This window comes from Anas platyrhynchos, chromosome 6 (assembly GCF_047663525.1).
Source record: "Anas platyrhynchos isolate ZD024472 breed Pekin duck chromosome 6, IASCAAS_PekinDuck_T2T, whole genome shotgun sequence".
In the NCBI taxonomy this organism is placed as follows: Eukaryota; Metazoa; Chordata; class Aves; order Anseriformes; family Anatidae; genus Anas; species Anas platyrhynchos.
Genome location: NC_092592.1, coordinates 10583700 through 10597626, shown reverse-complemented (window position 1 = coordinate 10597626; position 13927 = coordinate 10583700). Strand labels below are relative to the sequence as shown.

General features: G+C 39.8%; 1 protein-coding gene across 18 annotated transcripts in view; it reads right to left on the bottom strand.

Moving 5' to 3' along the window:
* The window catches only part of ANK3 (ankyrin 3), a 355138-nt gene that overhangs the window by 50015 nt on the left and 291196 nt on the right, over positions 1 to 13927 (bottom strand). For 15 of the 18 annotated variants that reach the window (XM_072040023.1, XM_072040026.1, XM_072040016.1 and 12 more), the window contains 2 exons: positions 6521 to 6745; positions 3327 to 3481 (listed from right to left, as the gene is read on the bottom strand). In XM_072040023.1, coding sequence (XP_071896124.1) covers positions 3327 to 3481; positions 6521 to 6745 — 380 coding nt within the window. Of the gene's footprint in view, positions 1 to 3326; positions 3482 to 6520; positions 6746 to 10354; positions 10388 to 13927 lie in introns of all 18 variants that reach the window. The other 3 variants (XM_072040019.1, XM_072040020.1, XM_072040021.1) reach the window with 1 other exon arrangement.

Genomic DNA, 13927 nt, shown 5'->3' with positions numbered 1-13927 from the left:
GTCCCTTATGTGCTGCTTTGTCTGTTTTAGGACAGTCTCTTATCTTGTCGTTCACAACATGAGGTTTAACAGTGGTAGTTTAAAAACTTTTCTTGGAAGTGTGGCAAAATCACTGCAGAGTGATTTTATGGTGGTACTTTAAACTTCAAGCACAAACAAGGTCATTCTGGTTTGATCTGTAGATTCAAAGAAGCATTTGTATAAGAACTGCTTCCCATCTGAAATCATACTGTGTGGCTGCCAGCATATTGTAGCCACAAATAATTGCAATTCTTGTCTCATTCCATAGTTTGCAAATGACTGTCAAAACATTCGCTGCCCTGGTGTGTGCATTTGTGCCCATAATTTATCTACAGGTACAGAAAGGTACCTGTAAAAGCTGCAAGAATGTATAAAGCAAATGCAAGTTTTTCCTAAAAGAAGCCCTACTGAAAACATAAGCAATTTGTAAGGCAGAGAGCTTTTTCCTTTTTTTATATATATAAAAGCACACACACATATATTTCACTTGACTTAATTTTAAATAAATGTAATATGGTCAAAAGCTGTGAACTAGTACTCTTGTATTTGGAATCAAACTCTTCCTATTCCTAAAAACAACACAAATTCCCTGTACTCCATCAGCCCTGTATTTGCCCAGCACCATCTTTCAAATAAAATTACTTCAAGCAGAAACCTGATGACAACAAAGGAATTGACTCCTTGCATCATGGTTAACTATTCTTCCATGGTAATAAAAGCAAAGTTCTGCTATTATTTAATGCTGCATTTAATACCCTGAAGTACTGCCTTCTGCTCTGGATTATTTTGAGTTTGAGACACATTTTTCCAGCAGATGGTGCTGCTTCAAGTAAAGAACGGGCAGGTTTTCAGCAGTCCCCATGTCAGGAGAGGAGCAAAGATGTCCTTCCTCGTTATCATCCCCACAGGCTGAGCAGCACAACAAAACAGAAAAAAACAGAACAGAAAAGCAGACTGCACCTTTAAAACAGTCAGCATATTAAAGATTCAAGAATAAAAGTCTGACTGTCCTTCTACACAGATAGGAAGAACCAGTGAAGCACAGCAGGTCTAACACAGAACGGATCAACTGCTTTTAATAGGAAAATGGTCATTCCTGCAGCATGGAAACAGTCATGGAATCATCCAGCATTTAGGGATGATCGCACAGATGAATTTTGTTGCAAAGAGACATTGGAAGACTTTTTGAAACAGAAAAAGTGTCGTCTGAATGGAACAGAATTTTGTCAAGGCCCATGTACTATTTTAATGAAGGTTTTGTTTTCCTAACTAGAGAAGAATTAAAGTAAAATGAACTGAACAAATGATCAACACAATGCTCTGGGTGTGACTGTAATATTTTTTCTCCTTTCTCTCACATAAATGATCGCCTGGGTTCATAAATGACATTTTTGTGGCTTGGCGTTTAAGGTGCTAAATATTTTCACTCTAAGGGAATAGCCCAGTGTCCATCACACTTTCTGTGATTCACTAGCTGCACTTCTGCCCGCTAACCTCAAACAGCAGCTCCCCAGAAGGGAAGAGCCACCTGAAATCCTCAACAATTGTACCATGGCTCCAAACTGTGAAGATTATTATTTTAGGCTCTAAGTACAGATGGCTGCATGCCCACTGCTCAAATTGTTCTTATTTATTGAGCCCTCTTTCTCTGCAAGATGTGAATTTATCCATACAGCACCCCAGGGGAGCTCCTCTGTTATCAATGCAAGCTGCAGAACTCCAGAACAGGGTTTTGTGCCTAGATTTCCTATCCCAAAATTGAACTCAGTTTAAAAAGCACAAAAATAAAATAATAAGCAAGTTGCTTTTCAGTTCTGACTACCTCATCATGGACAAGGCACAGATATTTCACCCAAGTGCCAAATCATTATTTTCTGTTTCATATGCTAGTGCACAGAGAAGCATGGGGTGGTGGTGAGATTTTTTCTTTCAGAAAGGCTAAAACTACACCTTCAATCCCAGTGCAATTCTTAACCCAGCAATACCATCCTGGGCCACACTTGCTCTTTTGCCTGCTCCAGTGCTTTTAGGTACCTTTCCGTGATAAGGTTTATTATATTTTTCCAAACCCACTGACCCTACATATTCAGTGTTTCTGCCCTAGTGCTTGATTGGTTCTATTATATTTATTTCCAACTAAATAGCTACCATTGTGTAACAAACAGAACTTTGCACTTGGTCTGTATTTGAGGTGCAGCTCAAGTACTTCAAAGTGACAATACTACCCATCCTGCAAAATCCCATTCCCAGCTGACCAGATCAGTAAAAATGCTAATCTCACTGCCCAGGGAACCCCTCACAATAGCACTATTTTCCTTTCTATATCCTCAAAGTTTGTCTTCTACTGAGGCTGCCCTCTTCAAACAAGGAAGATCAAAGACAGAGCCTGCTCACAGATACACCTCATAGCTGCCATCCAAAGCCTGATCATTTGCTTCAAACACTTTTGCTGATAATGAAAAAACTTTCCTGCAGCTTGTGGAAAGCTCTCCGCACCGCAACTTTCTGTAAAAGGTTATCCAGAGAAAATCCTGTGGATAAACCCTTACAGAACGTGAAAGTCCTACACACAGGCTATTTCATTCACACTCAGATGCAAAGAGCTAGAGCAGTGGTTTATCAGCACAAGCATTGAAAAACACTTGCTAGGAAAAGAAAGCAGTGGTGCCACAGGCTTTCTGTGGCCCCAGCCTGGCTTTGCTCACAACATGTCCACAGGGACCATCTGTCACAGCATCTTCTGATGAATTGAGTACAGCTGAGTCCTCTCCTCTTATGGGACTCTCACATAAATGGCTACATCCACACAAAACAAGGGAGCCAGACTTCCCAGATGGGCATCAAGAAGCAGGCTATGTGTTTGGAGGAGGCAACCCCTTAGAAACAATACTGTTTCTAAGAATGATCTATAGGCTGAGGTCTACATCTGTGGGAAAGTCAAATAGAACTGGTATTTACTCTTTACCCTTGGTTTGGAATGACCTTCACATGGCCCTGCCTGAGCAGCAGAAACACACTTACCTCCAGCTGGGATGTTATTCTCAACTCTGTGCTGTAAAGCAACCGTGCAACTTTGCTTAAACTTGGCACGACTTCAGACCAAAGCTTACCACTCTTTTCAGGATGTCTCCAGGCCACTGCTCAACAGTTTTTCTTTACAATCTTTCCATTAGTTTAATATGTAACACACACTGTATTCCCCAAAGTCAGATATCCTCTGCACTGTTTTATTTTAGGTTGCTTTAGTCTGCTCGTATTAGCAAGCACAAAGACAAAGCTTGCTAAAACTTTGAGAAAACGTTTACCTTCATCCATGCCATTGAGTATTTCAGTTAAGTCTTCATGTTTGCTGTCATACTGGTGTTCCTTCCATGTTTCACCGTTTTCACTTCGAAGTACGATTAATTCTCTTTCCTTTCCTCGCATTGATCCAAAATGTGGGATTTCCACTATGACAGGGCTAGACAAAAAAGGAATCATATTATTTTTAAGTCACATATTTCCTCACCACCCTTAATTTTCCTATGGTTTTTAAATCCTTAAGAAAACTACAGTCATTTTAAATTGTAAGTACTGTTACAGTAAAAATGCTTTTAAAATTGCCAAAGCTGCACAATCCTTTATCATTTAAACTGTAGATCATATATATAACTCAGAAACATTTGTATGTAGCTTATTTTTAATATAAATCTTTTGAAATAGCTACCTACATGAAGAAATGGCTACAAATTTTGCTAAAGACAGTTCTCCCTGCACATATATCCTGGCATGTGGGCAATCTAGCACATGCAGCACTGCTGACCTTTAACTGACATTACCATAGTCAAAATTTGGATTTGGCTTAAGTAATTTACAGTGGCCAAAGTTAGTTCAGAAATCGAATTTATGCAACAGCTATTGACTGCAGCAAGAATTGTGTGTGCGTGTAGATTTTAGGCTTCAAACCAAGTCCCAAACTTTTCAAAGTTCTCCCTGGCTCTCTCTGTTGATGCAGCTCCTGTGAAATACAATAGGTTGTTTCTCATTAGTTTCACTTTCTGGTTCTCATGCCCAAAATCACAGCTGCAGCATCTGTAAACATCACTGGGGAATGTTTAGATCCTTACAGAATGGATTTTTCTGAGTTTAGCAACATCATGACCACATTTATATTAGTTACTGTCAAACATTTTGGGGAAAGGGAAGAGAACGGGAAGGTGGTTAATAATACACCTAAGTCAACAGACAATGTACCTTAAACAAAGGACTGCAAGTGCATTATTGAACAATTATTGTGAACAATTGACAGAAACCACCATTCACTTCATGTGCCATTCCTTAACAAAACAGACATTTTTGCCAAACACTTCACAGGCAAGATATGCATTTTCAAGTATGCTACGACAACTGACTGAAATCACGCAGTAAGTGAACAATTATGGATTATGCAGCTTTAAGACATTTAAATAGACAGTATCATTATTTTCCTACAGAGGTTGTAAAGGATTTCACCTCTTTGTAACAACTCAGTGAAAAGTAACACCACGTGATGGGAGAAGCGTGCAGCACTTCAACAGTACGGTGCACCAGCAAGGTGCTTGGCTGCAGTGACCTATCGATTACCTGAGTACGGAAATCACAACAGCCATCGTGAGTAAAATATGAATTGGAGTCCAGTTTTCGTGTTACATACCAAGGGAGGAAAGTTATATAGTACTTTTCCCAGTTAATATGCTTTTTAGATACTTTTAAGAACAGCCAGGCTGTTACTCAATCTCAAGTTTCAAGTATTTCTTTAACAAGAAATAGAAATGTCGCTGCTGTCTCCCATTGTGTGCAGCAAGTAAATACCAAAAATTTGAATACATTGCTTGTTCAGATGTTTACTCTCTAGTTCAAAAGGAGTGTAAACTAAAAACTAACACTGTAGTACAATCTTTGCAGGCTAATATTTCAGATACTGTCTCTGTAAATATTTAGAAACCACACAATTTTGTGCATGACATTTAACAAGAATACTCAGCGAGAAGGTATTAAACAGGTATTGAACACCAAACACTCACCAATATTTTGAAAACCTAATGCAATAAATTTCACAATATGGCTTGAAAACAACAGTCAAAAATGTACAGAAACATTCTTACATTTTAGACCATACACTGCAGCTCCTTTGGGTAGCATACTTGGCTTTGTAAGTCTATTTTAACAAGATGCCTCTCACAGTTTGAAAAGATTAATGTTTCTCCATTGTTAGAATAAGTTATTTGCTCAATGAGATTTTCTTAAATAATCTTTCATAAATAATAGACTTTATATGACCACATTTTACAATGCTCTTCCCAAAACAGACTCACTCAAGGCCTGTAAATACCTTCTCTACCACAGGGCTGAACTTAAAGGACTGTCACCGTGTATTAAAATGTATTTGATGCAGTTGAAACACTTCAAATTTAAAAAATTACAGAAGCACAGAAGTTATGAAAGCAGAATGCTGGCAGTGAATTTTACATGCCTGTAAGCACAAGGTAGTAGCAGAGCTATATTAAATCAAGCCACTATGATTTTCTTTCAGTGACATAAATCAACTGAAAGCTTCAGAAAACTAAATAAATAAATAAATAAATGGGAATAACAAAAAATTAGAAACAAAAGAAAAACTGTAGACATTCTGTATCTTTTCCATACATATCCTACCCAATAAATTTTGTTCCTTGTGGACCAAGCTGCAGGATTCGGCTAACCATGCTCTCGCCCTCATTTAGAGGGGGAGGAGTTTTAGGAAGATGCAGTTTACTGAATAACATCCATGCAGCAGGAAGAGAAATGAGAAGGGGAAATTAGGAACAAGCTGTCATTCCCGACAGAACCGGCAGTTTACACCAGGGTGCCACTCACAGTAATGAACAAAATTTATAATTAGGAAAAAAAAGCCACATCATAGTGGATTGTTTCCCCTACTTTAAGCTTTAAAAAAGTCGTTTCCTAGCATTTGCACTACTCGACACTCTCCAGTAAGCACTCCGCCCTCGCCCGCAGTGGCCTTGCTCACTGGGAGGGACCCAGGCAGCTCCCAGCAACTCGTGCATGGCTCCTGCACGCACCGTGGCATAGGGAACAGAGTTCAATGTGGGTGACTTTAGGCCACATTTCTGTGACAGTGACATTACTCTGGTACTGTATGAGCAGAAGGGTCATAACCTGTTTTGGGTTACAGGCTCAACTCCTCCTGACTTCAGAGAGAGGTTGCATGAGTAGCAGGGAACAGGATCTGACCTTTTCATGGCTTTCCTTACCTTTGGCTTCACCCTACAACCATCACAGAGGCAAAGATCCCCTTAAAATACAAGGGTACTTTCAAGGCAGGAATGCCAATTTGGCATTTTTCACTATTTCCAAACCAGTAGTCTATCTTACATGGTCATATGAGGTAGAGTCAACGTTTAACTTCTTAGATCCACAGGATAAAGGAAACAAAAGATGCAACATGAGTGTAAACAGTGAAATTCATAAAACAACTCACCCTAGAAATTGTGCCCCTGCTGGCCCCATTTCTACAAGTCTACTTGCTAATCCTTCTCCTTCAACCATTGGTGGTGGGCTGGCCAGTTTATGCCTCTTCACCAAGCGGCAGGTGATGCGGGTTGGTGCAGTGCACTTGCGTGGTGGGATGATAATCCGCATTCCATGATGGCGACTACCCCTCATTGAGCCCCCACGGGCATCAACCATAAAACTAACCAGGAAACTGTAGGGAAAAGGAAACACGTCAATGAAAACAGTCAAAACATAAGCAAGAAGAAAAAAAAAAAAAAAAAAAAACAGCAAAAAGTCAGCTACCACAATCTTCAAAATATTATCGTAAAAGTCCTCCCAATCCCAGCTAAACTAAAAAGAACTTGAAGATTGTTTTAACATTTATACTTACATGTTAACTACTGGTTAACAAGAGAAGGAATTTCTCAAGGTCTAGCAATATATGGTGAAACAAACAGGTGCTACTGAGTAATTTGGATTAAAGAGCACACAAGTGTTATATTAGTAGTGACATACTGGAATTTAAAATCAGCCCTCTGTTACTGTTAGCTCTACTGCCCATAAATGAGTAACTAGCCTCACATGCAGAAAGGAACCAGACAGTGTAGAAAAAGGAGAATCAAAACTGCTTATTGCTTTGGGGATCTCAGTCTTCAAAATCACCCCCACACTCTCATCTGCAAGGACTCCTGGTGGCCAGCAGAGCAAATGTGGGCAGAAGTCCAAGCTATTAATTGTTTTTACTGATGGGGAATGAGTAAGAATATCAGTAACTTTCTTTAGTATCACTAAAAGTATGTATGTATGTATGGACTTTAAGTAAAGTATTTAACTTTCTTTAGGCTGCTGGCACTCTAGAGGAAATCATGTCATTACTCCTCTATAAAAATGACATTCTTTAGCAAAAAGCTACATTAGAGAAAAAACACATTTTCCAATGCATAATTTTTCAAATAACAAAACAGTACACAATTATATTTTTAAGTGGGAAGTGGGAATTTATTTTATTATTTTTAATGAGTAAATAATAGTATTAACAAGAGTAACTGTTAATAACTATGGTTTATTTCATCTCTGAAATGATGAGAAGCTGCGTATATGAAAAATTACTGTCCTTAAGAAAAGAACAGTGACAGGGAAATGGAGCCTCCTACCAGGACCAGCAACACACCTCACGTTCTTTCAAAACTCTGCTGCAAAAGCTCCTTCCCATTTAAGTGGATCAAAACATGCAGGTTACTGCAGGGCTAAGCAGTTACTGAGGGACTCCTTCGGGGTTCAAAATACCTTCCCTTCTCTCTCTACCATAGGCTGAAGAGAGATGATAGTTTCAGATAGATGTGGTAATGGGCCAGCATCAACAGAGACATGAAGTTATGAATTCAGCCTCGGCGCCAATATTTTTTTGTTTGCTCCTTCTGTTTGGTATGCACTGACACAGCTGGCACATCTGCTTAAGAGTTTCATTATTTTCAAAACTGTTGCAAAAACTTCCAGAACTTATGGGCTAAATCTTCAGATGATTAAGAGATGAATCCGTTCAATTTCCTGGCTCCCTACTGTAAATTGAACTTAGGGTAAGAGCCAATAATCCAGGGGGGGTCGTGAAGATCCGTTAAAAAAAAGACCCCAAGTGCTCTTGAATATGAATGTGAATTTATGTAAGACAGTTTCATTGGCTTTTGAGACCAGCAGGATACCAGAAGTACCAGCTGACATGCACTGGCCAGCCCTGCAGATAAATCGCATTCAAAGTCCAGCCGACGTGGGTGGGAAAAATCTGCACAAAAGCAGGAGCATAATCAAAACTTTGAATTTAGTGCTCTGTAGGAAACAGGCAGATAGGGGATGTGAGCTGTAAAGCAAATAAAAAGTTGTCCAACTGTATTACAGGAGGAAAAATGCTATGCTGTTCTTCAAGCCAAATTAAAATATGTTAGTAGAGATGGGAAGGTAAAACAGGCCTCTGAGATGACCCTAACTCCAATTTATCATTCTTTGTGCCCTAGATACTTCACGAGACTGAAGCATGGAACAACATTCACCACATTTTACAGGAGTTTTCATACAAATAAATTGTATCTGCATTTCCCTCTTAGATAACACCATGCATACCACTGAACAAATCCAAAATGTTGCCATTAGGGTACCCCAATTCCAGGTAAAAGGAATTATGTTTCAGTGAAAGGGGATCTTTGTTGAATGGTTAACACTTTCTACAAATATGAGATCTGTATCAAAGCCAGTTTTCCCGATCTTTAAATTACAGATTAAGTAAGTTATGGTAATGTTAATATTTATAGATACAAGATCTCAGACGTCCTGTGCACTTTGTTGACTGGAACCTTCTCCATTTGGTACAAAGGGGCTGCAACAAGCAGAGACAACAGCTGTAGAGCCTGGACCTTTGGTTCTCTTTGCTCACTAAGTGCTATGAGCCTGTCAGCTTGTGTATGTTGCTTTTTTTTTCCTCCCTCCAACTGCTCTATACAGTGGGTGGTGAATGCTGAGGGGATAAGGCAGCTGCCTCTGAGCATGTCGGAAGGTGGGCCAAGGTTGTCTTCAGAGCTGGCAAGGAGCCAGCTTGTGACTAGCTGTGAAGGGAGTTCAAGACAATCTGTTAAAATTTACTATGAAGCTAGGTAAAATACTAAGTGGGGACTCATATTTTCCACCACTGGGAAAATACTTGAGAGGAATCTGTTACAGTTGTGCCTTGGAGTCCTCTTACAATTAACCGTACATGGTTTTGGTCTGCAGAGAAGACAGGGCCAACCCTGACTAGATGGAAGCACACAGGGCAGCAGGGGCCTGGCAGGCTGGAGCATCCATCCCTTCAGGGCTGATGTGGCAGCAGCTCAGGGAGGCACATCTGCATGGTGCACCGCAGAGCCACAGAGAGAGGCCTCCCGGGGAGTCTGGCAAAGCTGGGCCTGGCCTGATGGCTCGGTACAAGGCAGCGTTTTGGAGAGCTGCCTATCGTGTACGTGATTACTGGCATGTTACGCCAGCTCATAATTAATCATAAAGGTTTTCATCTCATGCAAAAATGCCAGAGCTCCCACTCAGATAAGATGCCTCTGCATCCATACTATTTAAGTGATGTGAGTAAGAGTAGATTTTCAAAAATCTAAGCACCTAAATCAACTGACTTAAATTAACCAAAAAGCAGACGTAAGTATGTATGAAGTTTGGGCCCAGAGTTCTCAGGCACATTTATGTTGCAGATTTCAAGGCTGTGCAGAGACAGCTATGCTGGATTTGATGACAGGCACTTACACTGGTCCAGCCCTGGCAGCCTGGGGCTTAGCACTGCTAACACGCACTACTCACAGCAAGGGGAGCTTAGTCCTCCACACCAGCCCACTCCCCACCACAGCAACCAGCCCGTTTACAGCCAGCCTGGGTGTCTACACCACACTGCAGCCTCCAGAGAAGACAAAACCCTTAGCAGATCAGCCTTTATACATGTTGATCCCACGTAAAGGTAATCATTGTCAACAGCATGTTGTTTCTTTCTTTGTTTAGTTTTCAAGTTAGTATTTTATTGTCTGAAACAATAACAGTATTTCCAAACAGTATTTCATGCACTTTCTATCACAAAGATTAGTAGCCTACATTAATGCTGCACTAATAATGGAAACTACAATATGATCTCTAAAACACAATGCTAAATGCTGGTGAGCAATTTCTACTGGCATACATGGAAGGGATGAGGATGGGGGCGGATGCACTACGGACATCTACATACAGTCTGACTGTGGGAAACAAGTTTAAAAAAACACAAAATATGGATTCACAGAAAGCACAGAGTTATCACCTTGAATCATACTGGGGAAGTGGAGAGGAATAGCTGCAAAATAATTTAGAAAGCAAATGGGAAAAATTAATGTAAGATAATTAGAGGCAAGCAACAGAAAATATCAATAATAAGCGCAAAGGAAAAGTAACAATCAGAAAAATAACAAAAGCAACACATTTGAAGGCCAACTTTAGAAATGATTTGGCTTTTGCTTTGCATATTATAAAGTATGTCATAAAATATGCTACCCATGGAAAAAAAATATATGAAGCATTCATTTTTACTAGTCAGCACAAGTCCGTAATTTCTCTGGGAAGTGCAGAAGTACATGGAACAGAGAAGAGCGCTTGTGATTTACTCAGGTCAACAGAGAATTTATTGTAACGGAACTTCTTTAATTCCCAAAACACGGTTCACTGCGCCATGGAAAATCAGTTCTTGTGCTTTCTTACAGTTTTATTTCCCAGAGCATAATGTATAATATATGTATGGCAGGATGCCTGAAGGGAGTATCAATCATGGAATCATAGAATCTTTGCCATTCATGCCACTGCTTTCAAAAAAGTTTTGTGTGTACAGGAGGTTGGCGTAAACTACAATTAACTTCAAGTATGACACCTTGCAAGAGTGGATAAAGCATTTCTGAGTTTCTCAGTATGGGAGAGAACATGACATATTAGTTTCTTTCTTTGAGCTCAGGAAACCAAGGAGTTAAAAAAGGCAACATGGAGAGAGCACAGCCACATTTCAAGATGTACAAGGATGCTCACATCTGAAAGCTGAAGGCCACCTTGGTGATGGAGCTCTACCGTTCCAGAGGCCGCAAGATTCCTGACACGTTTCAGTGCACTACTTATAATGGACCATGTTCAAAGCATATCCTGGCAAAACAACTTATCTGAACTCAAAAATAAAAACATGAAGCACCATCTTGGCTTAAAAAAAGGAAAAACCAGAAAAATCAAAATTAACGCCAAGTTTTCCTTCTTTCTTCCTCTTTCACTGATATATTCCTTGATATCCACACCCTGGCTCCCCAGAATTCCCCTTCTGCCTCAGATTAGAGATGGGAAGAAATGTTGATGCTCTGTTCTGTACGAGGGGAAAGGAGCCATGCAAGCGAACACACTGCAGAGGAGCTCCCCTGGCATGGCACACTGGAGGGCCTGGGGGAATGAGGAATGCAGAGAGCAGACCACGAGGACTGTTGACAGCTGGTGACCCTAGCTGCCACACCATTGCCTACAGCCACAGAACAGACAGGGACAAGGCAAGGGGATGAAGCACCTCCACCAAGCGGAAAAGGAGCTGCTTTTCCGAGAAGAGGAAAGTCATGATTCAACACATATCAGATATGCCGAGCTACAGGAAGATGAGAAGGCAAAACCTGTTGATTGCCCCTAGATGAAGATAATGAGGAAAATCAAACAGTATCATATTATAATAGGGAGCCACAATAGAAAGAAAATAAGCAATTACTTTTTTTCTGAGAAAGGAACTGAGTCATCACAACATCATTTCTGATGGACTTTATCCGTCAAAAGAAAAATGTGGTATGGCAGAAAAGCTGTACCTGGTGGCAGAATATTCTGGTGATCAGATTCTCTCCCTCACCACCTCTCCTGCAGCCCCCCAATTTGCCCCACTGCTGCAGGTCTGCAGCCCTTCCCCTCTGGGCAGCAGCTAAGGCCATGGCTGCCCTAGTGAGGACTGATGTATAAAGTGAGCAGATCTGAAGTAGTTGATTCAAAAGATCCCATGTCCTTCAAAAGAACAAAGAGCCAAAATATACATAACTTGTCAAATTAACTTATTTGACAGGGTAACTTACTAAGTGGATATATAGAAGTTCTGTATTTTTATTTCAGTAACCAAGTGAAACAGCACAGATAAGGTAAGTGTACAATCACCTGAGAAACTACTTCAAAAGAGTTACCATCTGTGCTTTACTGTCAAACTGAAAGAAAACTTCCACCAGGGATTTCACTGTGTTGTCCTGGGCCAAGTACTGAGATAACATCTTCATTCGTGGTTTGAGTACCGGACAGAAAGGGCTGATAACACTTTGGAAAAAAGGATCCAAATTAAAAGCTATCTTGTTAAAATGGAAAAGCGTTCTGAAACCAACAAGTTGAAAGGTAGTAAAGGCAAATGCAAACATAAGGAAGAAACCAAACACAAGCTCAAAACAGAGAAAAAATACTAAGACTGCAGAATTTCAGAAAGGAACTAAGAAACTGTAGGAAATCACAAACATCAGTTAACAGGAGCTATAGTTACCAAAATGACAATTCTCACTGCTGGATTTAGACTAGGTGTGTCATGTGTTAGATCAAGGAGGTAGTGGTCCTGCCATACCTAGCCAGTACTGGTGCCATCTCTTTGGGAGTCTGGTGCCAAAACTGGCTTAGAAATCATCTAAGATCAAAAAGGGGAGAACCAGGAGACAGCAAGCAAGAATCTGGTGATATGTACAAAGAACCACCTAGGAAAACCTGAAAAATTATACTTCACAAAAGAGAGAACTATACATCTTGCAAAATACAAGACATTACAAAGAGACAAGTAGGATATTATTCTCCATGACTATCATGGACAGGACAAGAAATAGACTTAAGTTACAGCGAAGAGATTTTAAGTTGAACATCAGGAAAAGAAATATTGCAGCAAAGGATAGCAAGCCACTGAAGCTGAGGGACTACAGACCCTCTTTTATTTTAAGTGACCATGAAGAAATCGAATGTATTTCAGGAATGGCTTGCTCACCTTTTATGCTGTTATAATGCAAGTGGATGGCCTACCAGCTCTCTGAGGTCCTTTGCTAACATATCCTTCTGTGCTAACCAACAGATTGCAGCTTTTCATTCCACAGCTCCTGATATTTCAACCCTAGCATTGACCATATGCAGTGTTTTATTAGATCAGGACCTACAAACCCATCATTGTTTATTTCTATTCAGCTCCATCAGGCACTTACACTTAACTGTGGCACTGTAGCTTTGGAGCTGTGGGATTTGCTGTGGAACTTGTGGCCTTGCTTTAAACTGTAATCTTTTGGTATGTGCTGAACACATTTTCATTATAAGAATGGAATTAGTCAAAATTAAAAAGGATATGTAATTGATGTTCTGATCTTGAAAATTTTATAACAAATATTTATACTAGATAATCTCAGATGTAATGATTCCTTCCACCTATGTATTTGTTTGTAAATTTTAAAACACACAATCCAAAATTACTCTTATTACATTTAAATCAAGTGTATGTGGTACTTTCAAGAAGCACTGTAAGTGCAGTGATGATTCGTGAGTAAATAACTGAATTCAAACTACATATTTTGGAGAATAAACAGGAGTCTGGAGGTATAAATAAAATAAGAAGTTAGAGCCCCCTATTTTTTTCCTGTATGAAATAACAGAAAGCATAACATTCTATCTCTGATTTCGTATTTCAAATAATATAATACAATTCAAACAAAATGACCTTGTGACACTTAAAAGCAAAGCATAAGCAACAGAAAAAGCAAAACAAGACTACTAAAGAGAAGCCTGTAGGATTACAAAGTTTTTGGCATTCAGAAAATTAAGTGCA